The sequence below is a fragment of the Stenella coeruleoalba genome, assembly GCF_951394435.1.
Source record: "Stenella coeruleoalba genome assembly, chromosome: 2".
Lineage (NCBI taxonomy): Eukaryota > Metazoa > Chordata > Mammalia > Artiodactyla > Delphinidae > Stenella > Stenella coeruleoalba.
Window position 1 is genome coordinate 127,268,829 of NC_137147.1, and position 12,319 is coordinate 127,281,147.

Sequence of the window (12,319 nt, forward strand, 5' to 3'; positions counted from 1 at the left end):
TTTCTACTTAAAATAGCAGCAGTATATTTAAAAAAAAAAAAAGAAAATAACTGGCAACTATTTATAACTGAAGTCAATTCACAGTTATCCACAGCAAAATTTTAATACCCTAGGATGGTACAATTTTGACAGGTAGTACATCCTGCCCGTGTATTTTCAGGGAAAGCTGCTTTCATTGTTGAAATAAGGTAATCATGGTTAGAATGGTAAAACAGACTTAAGTGTCTCAAAATTCAGAAGGGTATTAGATTGAAATTTGAATTATCTACAGCAGAGGTTGGCAAACTTTTTCTTAAAGGGCTAGGTAATAAATATTTTAGGCTTTGTGAGCCACATGTCTCTGACAGAGTTTCTCAGCTCTGCTTTTGTAATGTAAAAGCAGCCGTAAATAAATGAGCATGATTCTGTGCCAGTACAACTTTACAAAGATAGGCGGCCAACCCAGGCCTTAGTTTGTCATCCCAGGCAGTAGTTTGCTGATCCCTCATCTAAAGTTTGGGACTGTTAATACCAGTGAATACTTTTGATATTGTGGGTAACCAGTACTTGGCTGTAGAAGGTTTCATAGTTGTGGGTTTTTATTATAAATATTTGACTTTGTGAGTAATTATGATTTATTACACTGGTTTGTATGTTGGTATCTAAATATAGTGTTTACAGTTTCCTTTCCTTAAAAAAAAAAAAAGAGAACTGAGTTTTTATTAGTCTAGCCCTTACAATAAATGTGTTGTATGGCAATCTGATTTGATCACTTTTTCACATGTTGAACTTTTAAAACTGTTAACCATTAAATCTTGTTGTCAAATTTGTCTTCCAAAATAAAATGTTTGCCCCTTTTTGAAATATGGAATATTTTGCTTAACTTTACTGAATTGCATTTTACAGATCATCAGGAGAACCTCAGTCTGACGACATTGAAGCTAGCCGAATGTAAGTATAACTTGGTTGAGGCTGTGGTGTCTTTTAAGTTGCTCTAGATTGCTTTAAATGGTATCACATTATTTGAAAATAATTTCCAGTTAAAGAGAGTATAATGCTTTAAAAAGTAAATTGGAAGATAGGAATACGCATGTCTAATATTTTCCCTACCAAATAAATACCTCTAAATCTTGGTAACATGCTACTAGATTTCTACTTCTGGATAGATAATTGCATGCCCCTGGATTCTTACATATTTTTGCTCACCTAGCAGTTTTGGGGAAATAGATGGGGAGGAGTTCAGCTTAACAATCATTTATTAAGTGCCTGCTGTGTATAAGATATTGGGTGCTGTTTTGTGGATACAGAGATGCATAAGATTAGTTAAGCTAAATTAACCTACATAAATTTAGTCTAGTCAGTGTGAAAGACCCAGAAGCAAATCATTTCAATCATTGTGGTAGAAGGATACCCAGGATGGAACATGAACATAAAGAAGTACCAGGGTACTCAAGTACCCTGATGCAATAGGGACCTAATCCAGATGGCAGGGAAATAGGGGTGATCAGGGAAGGCTAAGTTAAGTCTTGAAGTGTGACTGGGAGTTAGGTAGCACGTTCTAGGCAGAAGCAGGAGCAGAGTTACAAAGCAGCATAGTGAATGTAGGGAACAGTAGGCAGTTGAGGATTTTTAGATCATAGACTGACTGAAATGTAGGAAATTGAAGGAGGTGAGACTTGAAAGAAAGGACTAGGTGCTTGCATACTATGTAAAGGACCTTGGCCTGTCTCTCATAGGTATTTGGGAGTCAGTAAAGAACTTGCTAAGTAGGGGTAGTAACCTTGTTAGGTGTATATTTTTAATAACTTTGCCAACAGGGAGGCAGGATTGAGGAGAAATCATGTGGTGGTACGTTGACCAGGGCTTCAGTCAATGAGGGCCTAAATAAGGGCAGTGGTATATTAGGAATTCAAGATAAAGTTTTCTGGATGAAAGAAAAATAGAAGGTAAAGTAGGTAAGACTTCAGTGATTAGTTGTGAGAATATAAGAAGTTTAAGATAATATGAGAAGTGATAATTGTTGAAGCAAGGTTTTTAAGATAGTAAGGGTTGGAATGAAGAATATAGGTGTAGGGATTTCTCTTGAATAAGAGCAAAGACCCAGATCTTATGAAACTAGAAGAAGGAGGTAAAAATGGATATGTGATGTTAAATGTATTGGTAGGTAAGAATGGGGAAGTCAAAGTCATTTGTGTCTGAACTGTCAATTTTCTTAGTAAATTAGGTAGCTACACCACTGTGTGCTTCTTGAAAAAGTGGTTGTGGATTAAGCTTGGGACATGCAGACTTAAACAGCAGATTTCTCTACTGAAAATAGTGGAAATCCTTTAAAATGCTGATGTACATTGTGCATCTCCAAGAAGGGACTATAAAATGTATTTCTCAAATTTATGTGTCCATGTAACCGTTAAAAAAATTTTTTTGTGGTAAAATGCACATAACAAAATTTACCATCTTTACTATTTTTAAGTATACAATTTAGTGGTATTAAGTACATCCATATTGTCGTGCAGTCATTGCCACCATCATCTGCATAACTCTTTTCATCTTGCAGAACTGAAAATGTACCTGTTAAACAATCACTCCCCATTCACCCTTCTCCCTAGCCCCTGGCAACCACCATTCTACTTTCTGTCTTTATGATTTTAACGACTCTACCTCATTTACTGTGAGCGCCCACAGTATTTGTCTTTTTGTGATTGGCTTATTTTACTTATGTAGCATGATGTCAGGGTTCATCCCTGTTGTAGCATATGTCAGAATTTTCTTCCTTTTTAAGGCTGAATAATCTGTTGTATGTATGTACCGTATTTTGTTTATCCGTTCATCTGTTGATGGACACAGGTTGCTTATGTTTTAGCTATTGTGAATAATGCTGCAATGTACAAATAGCTCTTTGAGACCCTGCTTTTATTTCTTTGGGTATATACCCAGAAGTGGGATTGCTGGATCATATGGTAGTCCTATTTTTAATTTTCTGAGGAACCTCTGTACTGTTTTCTACAGTGGCTGCACCAAATTAGCATTCTGACCTAATAATGCACAAAGGTTATAATTTCTCCACATTCTCATCAGTATTTGTAATTATCTGTTTTTTTCATAGTAGCCATCCTAATGGGAGTAAGGTGATATTTCTTGGTAGTTTTGTGACCCTGTAACTTTTTTTTGTAATAAATTTATCTATCTATTTATGGCTGTGTTGGGTCTTTGTTTGCTGCCTGTGGGCTTTCTCTAGTTGCGGCGATCAGGGGCTACTCTTCGTTGCGGTGCGCGGGCTTTGCATTGCGGTGGCTTCTCTTGTTGCACAGCACGGGCTCTAGGCACGTGGGCTTCAGTAGTTGTGGCATGCGGGCTCAGTAGTTGTGGCTTGTGGGCTCTAGAGGGCAGGCTCAGTAGTTGTGGCACACGGGCTTAGTTGTTCACAGCATGTGGGATCTTCCTGGACCAGGGCTTGAACCCATGTCCCCTGCATTAGCAGGAGGATTCTTAACCACTGCACAACCAGGGAAGTCCTGACTATGTAACTTTTTAAGAAATATTTTCAAGTAGTTCTCATGGAACATGGAGTTTGGTTAGGGGATTTGAGAAGACTGAAAACTTGGAAAGTTACTGGGGGAAATGGGTGAAGAAGTGGACCAGATATTATTGAGAGTCTCATGCTATTGAGTGGCCAGCTAAGGTTAGCTTACTGCATACTTGCAGTTTAAAGACTTTTCTTTAATAGCTAGACGAAAATGCATGGTATTTCAGGGTTGGCTATTAGAGCATATGGGAAGTGGCATATGTGTAGAGTGTTAACATTGGAGTAGTTGAACTTATATGTCATTGGCGATGGCCACTGTTGGAAAGGTTGTGATGCCAGGTGAAGATGTTGGGTTGGTTACAAAAAGCCTGATGGGTCAAAGAGATAGTTCAGTATAAGTGAAACTCTTACAAAGATAGATGATAATGATCAGAGCCTAAGGTGGTGATTGGCTGAAATTGAGAGGAGGTGAGGAACCCTCAAGTTAAGAAAGTCAAATATTTTGGGGGCTAGAGTGTTGGGATAGATCATGCACACAGACATTGAAGTCACAATGCCAGCAATATAACTCGGGAAAAATAGAGCCTTTAGTATATGGGTATAATTTACCAGGCCAGAGAGGGAAAGAAGAAGGATTTCAGGTAGATAACATGAGTTTCAAAGAATAAGTTGTGTTTGTGCTGTGCTTTGTTTTGTTTGGGGGGATGGGCATTATTTTTAATATAAGCAATTAGAATAAAAATGGTGCACTTAGGGGTTTGAGTTGTCTATGGAACCCTCACCTAAAAGGATTGCAACGTAAGAAAAGCCTTCGGGGGTAAATCAGGTTTTAGTGAAAGCTAAGAGATTGAGGAACTATTATATAAAGCAGTTGAAGATAGGTGACAGCCTATATCATAAATGTATTTCTAGACATCTTGGTGGAGGAGGTTAGATGGATGAATCAAGAGTAAAGAATGGAAAAGGAAAGATGGAGGCTTGCATTTTGTAGTAAAAACCAAGGATGGCAAGAATGTGAGGTTGATACAGTTTCTCAAATTCCTATACCTGTAGAAATTGTAACCAGGCAGTAGTTTAGTAAGATTTGTTCTACCTTAATCTTGTGGGTCTTGATTTACAAAATAGGTGATGAAGGAATCTTGTTTTTACCTAAGAATTAGCTAGTGTGTTTTATTAATGGCAACATCTTAAATTTATTAAAGCATGATTTTTTTTTAGCACTTTGAGATGCATTTGCATTTGACATCCTTTAACTAGGGAACACCTTGAGTACATTTAAAATAGTAATTTATATAAAATTAAAGAATATGCCTGTTTTTAGGAATTCCTAGTGTCACCCATTTCCTAGAGTGCAGAAAAACATAGTAAAAGTTTTTAACAGCTGCATGCTAATTTATAGTTTAGCCTAGAAATAGAACTAACACAATAACCCAGATCTTTTTATTCAATTATATATGTATTATATACTTGAATTTTGTTTAAATTTATATATACCATGTAGTAGTCTTTTTGCACATATTAATTTAGACTCTTTAATTTTCTTAATGATTTCAAAGCAGTTTCTAGTAACTTCAGATTTCTTATCTTTGGTAGTTACTCCCCAACCCTATCTCTAACACTTAGGCTATGTTTTCAGGTCTATAACTAATACAGTAAGTGGACCCAAGGGTAAATGTATCAAGTGATTTATGGTTCAGTGTTTGGAAAGCCTATTTTTTCTAAATGTTGGATAATGACCAAGGACCTAGTTCTCAGGCCATCATTATCTGTTCTCTCTAGGTAAGAACTTTAACATATATACTATGACAACTTGCATATTTTCATCTCCAACTCCAACTTACCTTCTGAACTGTAGACATCTATATCTAATAATTGGATGCCTGATTCTCACACTTAAGTCCAAAACAAAATAGAGCTCTTGATTTTCATCCTCTCAAATCTGCTTCTCTTGTAATCTTTTTGCCATTTTAATCAGTGGCAACTCTTTTTTTCTTCCAGTTCATCCAAAGTTTTGTTTTGGAAGCATCCTTGTTTTCTCTTTGTCTTACTCACATCAGCAAATCCTATTGACTCCACCTTTAAAATTAATTGATACTTCAACAACTTTTTTTTTTTAAACACCATTTCCACCTCAACCACTCTGATTAAAGCCATCATTTGCCAAAAGAATGAAGTTGTTTCCCAGTAGTCTTGCTGCTTCCATACTTACCCCTTACCAAGGTATTTTCTGTGTAGCTGCCAGAGTGATCTTTTTTAAGATCGAAGTTAAACCATGTTGCTTATACTCAAAACCTTTCAAAGGCTTCCCGTCTCTCTCAGAGTAAAATCAAAGGATCTACAAGGCCCTGTATGAACTTCCTTTCACTTCTGTGACCTTTCCATTTTCTCTTGACCATTTTTGTCTACACTGGCTTTATGCTCTTGCCCTTAATGTTTTGGTGTTCTTAAGATTTGTGCCTGTTTTCTGTGACCCTTCTCTGTGATATCCACATGGCCTCCTTTCTTACTTGCTTTAGAGCTCTTAAATGATACCTTATCAGAGAGGCCTTCCTTGACCAACTTTCTTCAAAGAATGGTCATGCTCTGTCTTCCCTGTGCCCCTTTCTGTGCTGTATTTATCTTCATGGGATTTAATGTCATCTGACTGGTTTCCTATTGATTTCTTTGTTGTCTGGCTCATTTAATACTGTCAGTAGCCTGGAAGCCTAATGAGAGTGCCGGGCATACAAGAGGTAGTAAGTATTTATTATGTGAAAGAGTGAAATGACTACATTTATGTAAAATGTTTATTTCTACCTTTTCAATTCCCTTGTAGAAATGTAGGAAGAATATTCTAGGATCAGTTAAATATAAATAAACTGATATATGTACATAGCCTACAGAACTTGGGTAATAACATCTTCTTGAGCACTTACCATATGACAAGCCATAGTGCTCAGTACTGTACATGCATTATATCATGGGAGAAGTAAGCCTTTTATCAGAGTAGACTATGGTGATATAACTTGTGTCCTCTGAAAGAGATTGTAGAGAATTGGTATAGTTTCTTCCTTAAATTTTTGTTAAACCCTTCTGGTAGTGGTGCTTTCTGTTTTGGAAGGTTATTTTTTTTATTTTTTTATTTTTTTTGCTTTACGCGGGCCTCTCGCTGTTGTGGCCTCTCCCGTTGTGGAGCACAGGCTCCGGACGCACAGGCTCAGCGGGCATGGCTCACGGGCCCAGCCACTCCGCGGCATGTGGGATCTTCCCGGACCGTGACACGAACCCGCGTCCCCTGCATCGGCAGGCGGACTCTCAACCACTGCGCCACCAGGGAAACCCTGGAAGGTTATTTTTTAATTGATTTAATATCTTTAATAGATATAGGCCTACTCAGGTTGTCTGTTTCTTGTGAGTTTTGACAGACTGTGTCTTTCAAGGAATTGGTCCATTGCATCTAGGTTATCAATTTCGTGGGCATAGAATTGTTCATAGTACTCCTTTATTGTTTTTTTAATGTCCATGTGATTTGTAGCAATGTGCCCTCTTTCATTTCTGATATTAATAATTTGTGTGCCTTCTCTTTTCCTTAATTAGCCTGGTTAGAGGATTACCAGTTTTATTATTGATCTTTTCAAAGAACCAGACTTTGGTTTTTCTCTGTGGATTTCCTTTTTTCAATTTCATTGATTTCTGCTCTAACTTTTATTATTTCTTCTGCTTACTTTGGATTTAATTTGCTCTTTATTCTAGTTTACTAAGGTGGGAGCTTAGATGATTGATTTTTTTTTTTAAGATCTTCTTTCCTAATAAATGCATTTAATGTTATGAGTTCCCTGTGAAGCACTGCTTTCACTGCATCTCACAAATTTTGATGAGTTGTGCTTATTTCAAAATATTTTTTAGTTTCTCTTGTGATTTTTTCTTTGACTTGTGTTACTTAGAAATGTGTTGTTTAATCTCCACATATTTTGAGATTTTCCAGTTATATTTCTGTTACTGATTTCTAGTTTAATTCCGTTGTAGTCTGAATGTAGACATTGTATGATTTCTGTTCTTTTAAATGTGTTAAGGTGTGTTTTTTGGCCCAGAATGTGGTCTGTCTTGGTGAATGTTCCATGTGAGTTTGAGAAGAATGTGTAATCTGTTGTTGGATGAAGTAGTCCAGAGATGTCGATTATATCCAGTTGATTGATGGTGCTATTGAGTCATCTGTGTCCTTAATGATTTTCTGCCTGCTAGATCTGCCCATTCCTGATAGAGAGGTATTGAAGTCTCCAACTATGGTAGTGGATTCATCTGTTTTTCCTTGCAGTTCTATCACTTTTTGCCTCATGTAATTTGATGCTCTGTTGTTAGGGGCATACACATGAAGGATTATAATATCTTCTTGGAGAACTGACCCATTTCGCATTATGTAATGCCCCTTTTTTAACCCTGATAACTACTTTGCTTTGAAATCTGCTCTGGCTGAAATTATTTATTTTATATTATTTTTGGCTGCATTGGGTCTTCGTTGCTGTGCGTGGTCTTTTCTCTAGTTGCGGTGAGTGGGGGCTGCTCTTCGTTGCAGTGCACAGGCTTCTCATTGTGGTGGCTTCTCTTGTTGCAGAGCACAGGCTCTATGCGCACGGGCTTCAGTAGTTGCAGTACGCGGGCTCAGTAGTTGTGGCTTGCGGGCTCTAGAGCACAAGCTCAGTAGTTGTGGCACACGGGCTTAGTGGCTCCGCAGCATGTGGGATCTTCCCAGACCAGGGATCGAGCCCGTGTCCCCTGCATCGGCAGGTGGATTCTTAACCACTGCGCCACCAGGGAAGCCCTCTGGCTGAAGTTGATATAGCTACTCCTGCTTTCTTTTGATTATTGTTAGCATGGCATATATTTTTTCTATCTTTTTAAATTTATATGTGTCTTTATATTTGAAGTACAGAAAACATATAGTTGGGTCTTATTTTTTGATCCACTCTGACATCTCTTTTAATTGGTGCATTTAGACCGTTAATGTTTAAACTGATTATTGATACAGTTGGTTTAATATCTAACATGTTTGTTACTATTTTCTATTTGTTGCCCTTGTTTTTTGTTCCTATTTTTGTCTTCTATTCTTTTTCTGCCTTTTGTGGTTTTTACTTGAGCATATTATATGATTCCATTTTCTCTCCTTTGTTAGCATATCAGTTATCCTACATTTTTACTTTATTTAGTGGATGTCATAGAGTTTGCATTTACATCTACTCTTAGTCCACTTTCAAATAATGCTATATCACATTACAGGGAGTGTGAGTACCTTGTAATAACAAAATAACCCTAATTCCTCCCTCCTATTCTTTGTATCATTGCGGTCATACATTTCACTTGGATAATAGCATACATACACATAAATACATATATAAGCATATATATACAGATATATGAGCATATATGTACACACACATATATGTACACACACATAAGTATTCGTAACCAAATACATGGTGGTATTATTTTGAACAAACTGTTACCTGATAGGTCAGTTAAGATAAAGAAAAATAAAAGGTTTTACTTTACTTTCCACTTATTTCTTTTACAGTGCTCTTCCTTCTTTATGTAAATTTGAGGTTCTGATCCTGTATCATTTTCCTTCTCTCTAGAGAACTTCTTGTAACAAGAAGGCTGGTCTACTGACAACAAATTCCCTGAATTTTTATCTGTCTGAGTCTTTATTTCTTCCTCACATTTAAAGAAGAATTTCACAGGGTACAGAATTCTAAGTTGGTGTTTTTTGTTTTTTGTTTTTTGAGCTACGCAGGCCTCTCACTCTTGTGGCCTCTCCCGTTGCGGAGCACAGGCTCCGGACACGCAGGCTCAGCAGCCATGGCTCACGGGCCTACATGGCCTAACTGCTCCACGGCATATGGGATCTTCCCAGACCGGGGCACGAACCCACGTCCCCTGCATTGGCAGGCGGACTCTCAACCACCGTGCCACCAGGGGAGCCCTAAGTTGGTTTTTTTTTCTTTCTTTTTCCCCCCTTAATACTCTATATATTTCATTTCACTCTCCTTTCATAGTTTCTGAGGAGAAGTCAGATGTAATTCTTATTTTTGATCTTCTGTAGGTAAGGAGTTTCCCTCCTCTGGCTTCTTTCAGAATTTTTTCTTTACCTTTGATTATCTATAGTCTGAAAATGATATGCCTAAGTGTAGGGTTTTTGGGGGGGCATTTATCCTGCTTGGTGTTTTCTGAGCTTCCTGGATCTGTTGTTTGGTGTCTGATATTAATTTGGGGACATTCTCAGTCATTGTTTCAAGTATTTCTGATGGTCTTTTCTTTTTCTGGTATCCCTTGTATGTGTATGCTACACTTTTTATAGTTGTCCCACAGTCCTTAGATAGTCAGTTTTGTGTTTGTTAGTCTTTGCTCTGTTTGCTTTTCAGTTTTTGGTGATTGTATTGATATATCTTCAAGTTCAGAGAGTCTTTTCTCAGTCTACTGAGAAAAGTTGTTTCCAGTCTACTATTAAGCCCATAAAAGACATTTTTGAATTCTGTTTCAGTGTTTTTGATCTCCAGGTTGGTTTGTTTTAGTTCTTTCTTAGGATATCCATCTCTCTGTTTACATTGTTCATCTGTTCCTACATGCTGTCCACTTTATTCATTAAAACTAGTAAATTATATATTAACTAGCCCTTAGTTGGTTTAAATTTCTGGTGTGTTAATTCCAACATCCCTGCCATTTCTAGTTCTTATGCTTGCTCTGTGGTTGCAAATAGTGTTTTTTGCCTTTTAGTATGCTTTGTAATTTTTTCTTAATAGCTGCACATGATTTCCCAAGTAAAGGAATTGCTATAAATAGGGCTTTAGTAATGTGATAGTGAGATATAAGGGGAAAGGAAGCATTTGATAATATCCCATCAGGGTAGGCTCTGGTAAACTAGTTTGCTTGAGGACAGGCCTTGGTAAGAAGAATAGAGGTCTCTGGTGTGTCTCAAAATGGTTCCTTTTCTCCTATCCCTGCTGGAAGTATGAGAGGATTATCCCCAGTACTTGCTTTGAGAACCTGCTTGAGCTTCTTGGGGTAAGTCTCATAAGAACTGTGGGGGCTCCCCTGTGACTGGGCCCCCCTAGAGTTTTTAACTCTAGACTTACCTATGCTCAGTCTCATGTCCTGTCACAGATTCCTGCTTGTGGATCTCTGCTTCAGTAAAACTGTGTTTGTCTCTTCAGTATTAGGGACAACAGTTTGCAGTTTATGTTCTCCCTCCCTTAGGGATTCAAGAAGAGTTGTGGATTTTTTAGTCTCTTTAGCTTTTTACTTGTTATTGGATTGGAGAAGTGATTTCCTAGCTCCTTACTTGTGGAACCAGAAATCAGAAGTTGAGATATAGCTTGGATGCTGTTTTCAATGTGGAGTGGGAGAAAATATTTCTATACGACTTTCAACTCAAATATACTTATATGTGTATAAAAACATTTATGGATTAAGTAACATCTTGAAATACATTCTGAAGTAAAAGATACAAATCTCTTCAACCAAATAAAGATAGCTCTTCTGTTTTCAGGTTTCTCTCCTATGGGTTCTGATAGCACATTCTTCTTCAGACTGAGCCTTTGCATATTCTTTTGTGTGCATCTGATATACCTAAGAAACTGGGAGGTATCCTGACATCTGTTTCCCTTTATGGTTAAGTACTAGAAAAAGATAGAGTTAATTGACACTGTTATCTAGACAATATCAGGAGAGAAATTGAAGACTCCTCATTGAGGCTCTGAAATTCACTGGGTTATTTATTAATTTATTAATAAATAAATTACCGGGTCATGTGTCTCAGGGAGCTTACCATGTAATTAATAGGCAGTTATTATAAGGTGTACTGAGAGTAGGTACAGGTTACTGTGGGAGCAGCAGTCGTGATCCTGGAAATGATAGCTAAGCTGAATCTTTGAGGATGATTAGTTATAAATGTTGAGATCATAGTATTCTAGGCAGGAAGAAAAACTTTTTTAAGACCTGGAGCCAAGGAAGACAGCAGAACAAATCCTCTGAACTGTTATGCTGGAATACAGAGTTACGAGACGAGAGAAGTGGTGAAAAATGTAGTTGGAATTAGAAAGCTAGAACCATATAGTGAAAGGCCTTGACACTACTGAAAAGTCCCTGGTTTTCTCCTGATAGACATGGGAACTAATGAAAAGTGTTAGGCATAGAAGTGACATGAGTCATAGTCTGTCCACTTTTCTACCACAAAGCATTGTAGAAACCTATATATTCTGTTTTGTATACAAGGAAACATGCTTCTGGTTCATGGTAGGGATGGATGAATAGATGAACTGCCTCTGACTGAGTCTTCTCAGAAGGCAGAATGAGCAAAATTCTGCTGTTTTGTTGAAGTACTCCAATGAAGCAGTTTTTAGAATCAGTGTGAATTTTGCATTTTATTCATTATATCTTACGTGTCCTTAAAAAAAGTTTAAGAAATGTTAGTGGGAATAGTTTACAATCCTCGCTCTTAGGATAATTTGTGAAGATTAAAGGACATAATTTACAAAAACCACTCACTGTATGTTAACGAATGTTTATCGTTATCATTTCAGCTTGTAGCGCTACCTTCTACCCAGGTGTCCATCTTAGAAACCTAGGTATTAGCTGTTTCAACTCATTTGCCCCTACATAGCAGTATGTAGTAGCAGTATCTTTTAAATGTTTCTTGCATCAGTTTCCTCTTCTTTCCTGCTACTTCTTCATTCTTTGCCTGGTCTATAATAGTAGTCATCACTTAACTCGATTGCCTGTCTCCAGTTCTGCCAACTTTGGTCCCAGTTTAGAAAATGGAATTATCATAAAGGCAGATTTGACTTA

General features: G+C 37.4%; 1 protein-coding gene across 4 annotated transcripts in view; it reads left to right on the top strand.

Annotated features, from left to right (window-relative positions):
* UBE3A (ubiquitin protein ligase E3A) overlaps positions 1–12,319 on the top strand; it is a 93,552-nt gene that overhangs the window by 32,986 nt on the left and 48,247 nt on the right. For all 4 annotated transcript variants that reach the window (XM_079912447.1, XM_079912446.1, XM_079912448.1 and 1 more), the window contains one exon: positions 886–930. In XM_079912447.1, the coding sequence (XP_079768573.1) occupies positions 929–930 (2 nt within the window). In that variant the 5' untranslated portion in view covers positions 886–928. The remainder of the gene's footprint in view (positions 1–885; positions 931–12,319) is intronic.